General features: G+C 36.4%; 1 protein-coding gene across 5 annotated transcripts in view; it reads right to left on the bottom strand.

Annotated features, from left to right (window-relative positions):
* Positions 1-1202, bottom strand: part of LOC106874759 (uncharacterized) — a 259055-nt gene extending 257853 nt beyond the window's left edge. For 4 of the 5 annotated variants that reach the window (XM_052974949.1, XM_052974946.1, XM_052974948.1 and 1 more), the window contains exon 1: positions 155-1201. In XM_052974949.1, coding sequence (XP_052830909.1) covers positions 155-272 — 118 coding nt within the window. In that variant the 5' untranslated portion in view covers positions 273-1201. Of the gene's footprint in view, positions 1-154 lie in introns of all 5 variants that reach the window. The other variant, XM_052974950.1, reaches the window with a different exon arrangement.
* Positions 1203-1818: the final 616 nt, after the last annotated feature.

Below are 1818 nucleotides of genomic sequence, written 5' to 3'. Positions count from 1 at the left end.
AAAAAAACAAAAAACAACCGTCACCAAGCAGAGGCGGAGAAGAGATGAATGAGGCGATGGGGTAAACGGGGTAAAAGAACAAACACATTACGGGAAATATAAGACACAAAAAAGTCACAAATATATATATATAAAACAAAAAAGAAAGTCTTACCTTGTAAAAATATAAGGTAAATAAAGGTCCAGTAATGTATATGCATGTGATGGAGAAACGAACAGCGGTAAAGTCCGGTGTGTTGAGAAACACAGGTGAGCAATTGCGAGAGACACATTGTTAATTGTGTGTGGCGATGGTTGTCGTTTGTCGTTCGATGTATTTTGAATAATATAATATAAATATATATATGTGTGTATATATTTATATTTTAAAAGGTTGGTTTGTGACGAATAAATAAAAAATAAAATGTTTATCCAAAATAATCCGGGAAGCAAGGTATGTTTTGTTAAATAAATATATATAGATATATTATATAGTTAGTTATTCCAGATTTATAAAATGAAAACAGAGACCGAAGGCAGCTGTGGTAGTAAGAAGTGTTGTTGTTTGTGGTCGTGGTAGTGGTTTGTTTTTAGTTGTGAGGGAATGAAGACAGTTGGACATTTCGAAATCCCACTGAAAGATTTTTAAACGATTTACTTACTCCGTGTAAAAAAGAGACACTAACATCCAGTGCTTGGTGGTTAGAGAGAACTTTGGTCAGCTTTATCCCCCTCTTTCACACATACAACACACACCATACGCGCATTCACACTCCCGATATATCTCAATTAATATACTATAAGTCTTTCTATATAATATACTTTCTCTTTCTCAAGCTCCTACGGAAAGAAAGGTGCTCGTAGTCCACCTTCGACGGTTAGGGTATACTTTCTTTTCTTGTTTCTCCGTCTTTGTTGCAGTAAGTGTGCGTATGTCGGGGGTGGTAGTGTTTCCCTATCGTCTTCGGGTCCACGTCCAAGTCGCGGAAAAGACGAATACAAACAAACAAACAAACACTAAATAACTAAGACGACTACAATGACAGCAACAACAAACAACTACAAGGGTAGTAATAATAATAATCGCAGCGGTGACAAGAGCAAGAAGACGACGAATCCACTTGCACCGTCGCCCACATCTTTCAAGCGACTTAATTAAGCCAGTGGTTTTAGTCGAGAAAGAAGAAAGACAACACTGTCAGTCAGTGACTAACTAAGCAACTCTTTCTCTTTCACCCTCCCTCTTTATCTTTTACTATATCTTTTTCACACGCTCAATATTTATCACCACATTCCACCCTTTCTCTCTCCCTCTCCTTCAATACTTTTCTATTCTCCATATCTTTCTGTCACGTTTACCTTTCTCTATTACTCTTTCCCTCCTTTCTTGTCTTCCCCTCACTATATCTCTTACTATCTCTCTTCCCTACACTCAATATTTACCTCTCTTCCCTACACTCAATATTTACCTCTCACCCCCTCTCTCTCTCTCTCTCTTTCATTATATCTATTAGAATTTCTTTCAGTCGCAACGCTCACTTTATCTTTATTACTCTTTCTTTCTCCTTTTCCTTTACAATATTTCTCCGAAACATTTAACTTTTTATTACATTCTTTCTTTCCAATCATTAAAATAACAAACAAACAAACTAATTCTCTCTCTCTCTACCGTTCGCTCTGTCTCTCACTAATTTTCTTTCTTGATAAAGTTCACTCCACTAGTCACACTCGTTTTCATAAACTTATTCTCTCGACTCCTCTTTACTATTACTGCTACCCACACTCTTTCTCTCATTTTACTAGGGTTTCATTCTCAGTTTTTTTCTTCTTTTACTTCTT

The sequence above is a fragment of the Octopus bimaculoides genome, chromosome 20 (assembly GCF_001194135.2).
Source record: "Octopus bimaculoides isolate UCB-OBI-ISO-001 chromosome 20, ASM119413v2, whole genome shotgun sequence".
NCBI lineage: Eukaryota > Metazoa > Mollusca > Cephalopoda > Octopoda > Octopodidae > Octopus > Octopus bimaculoides.
This window is presented reverse-complemented; position numbering and strand designations above follow the sequence as displayed.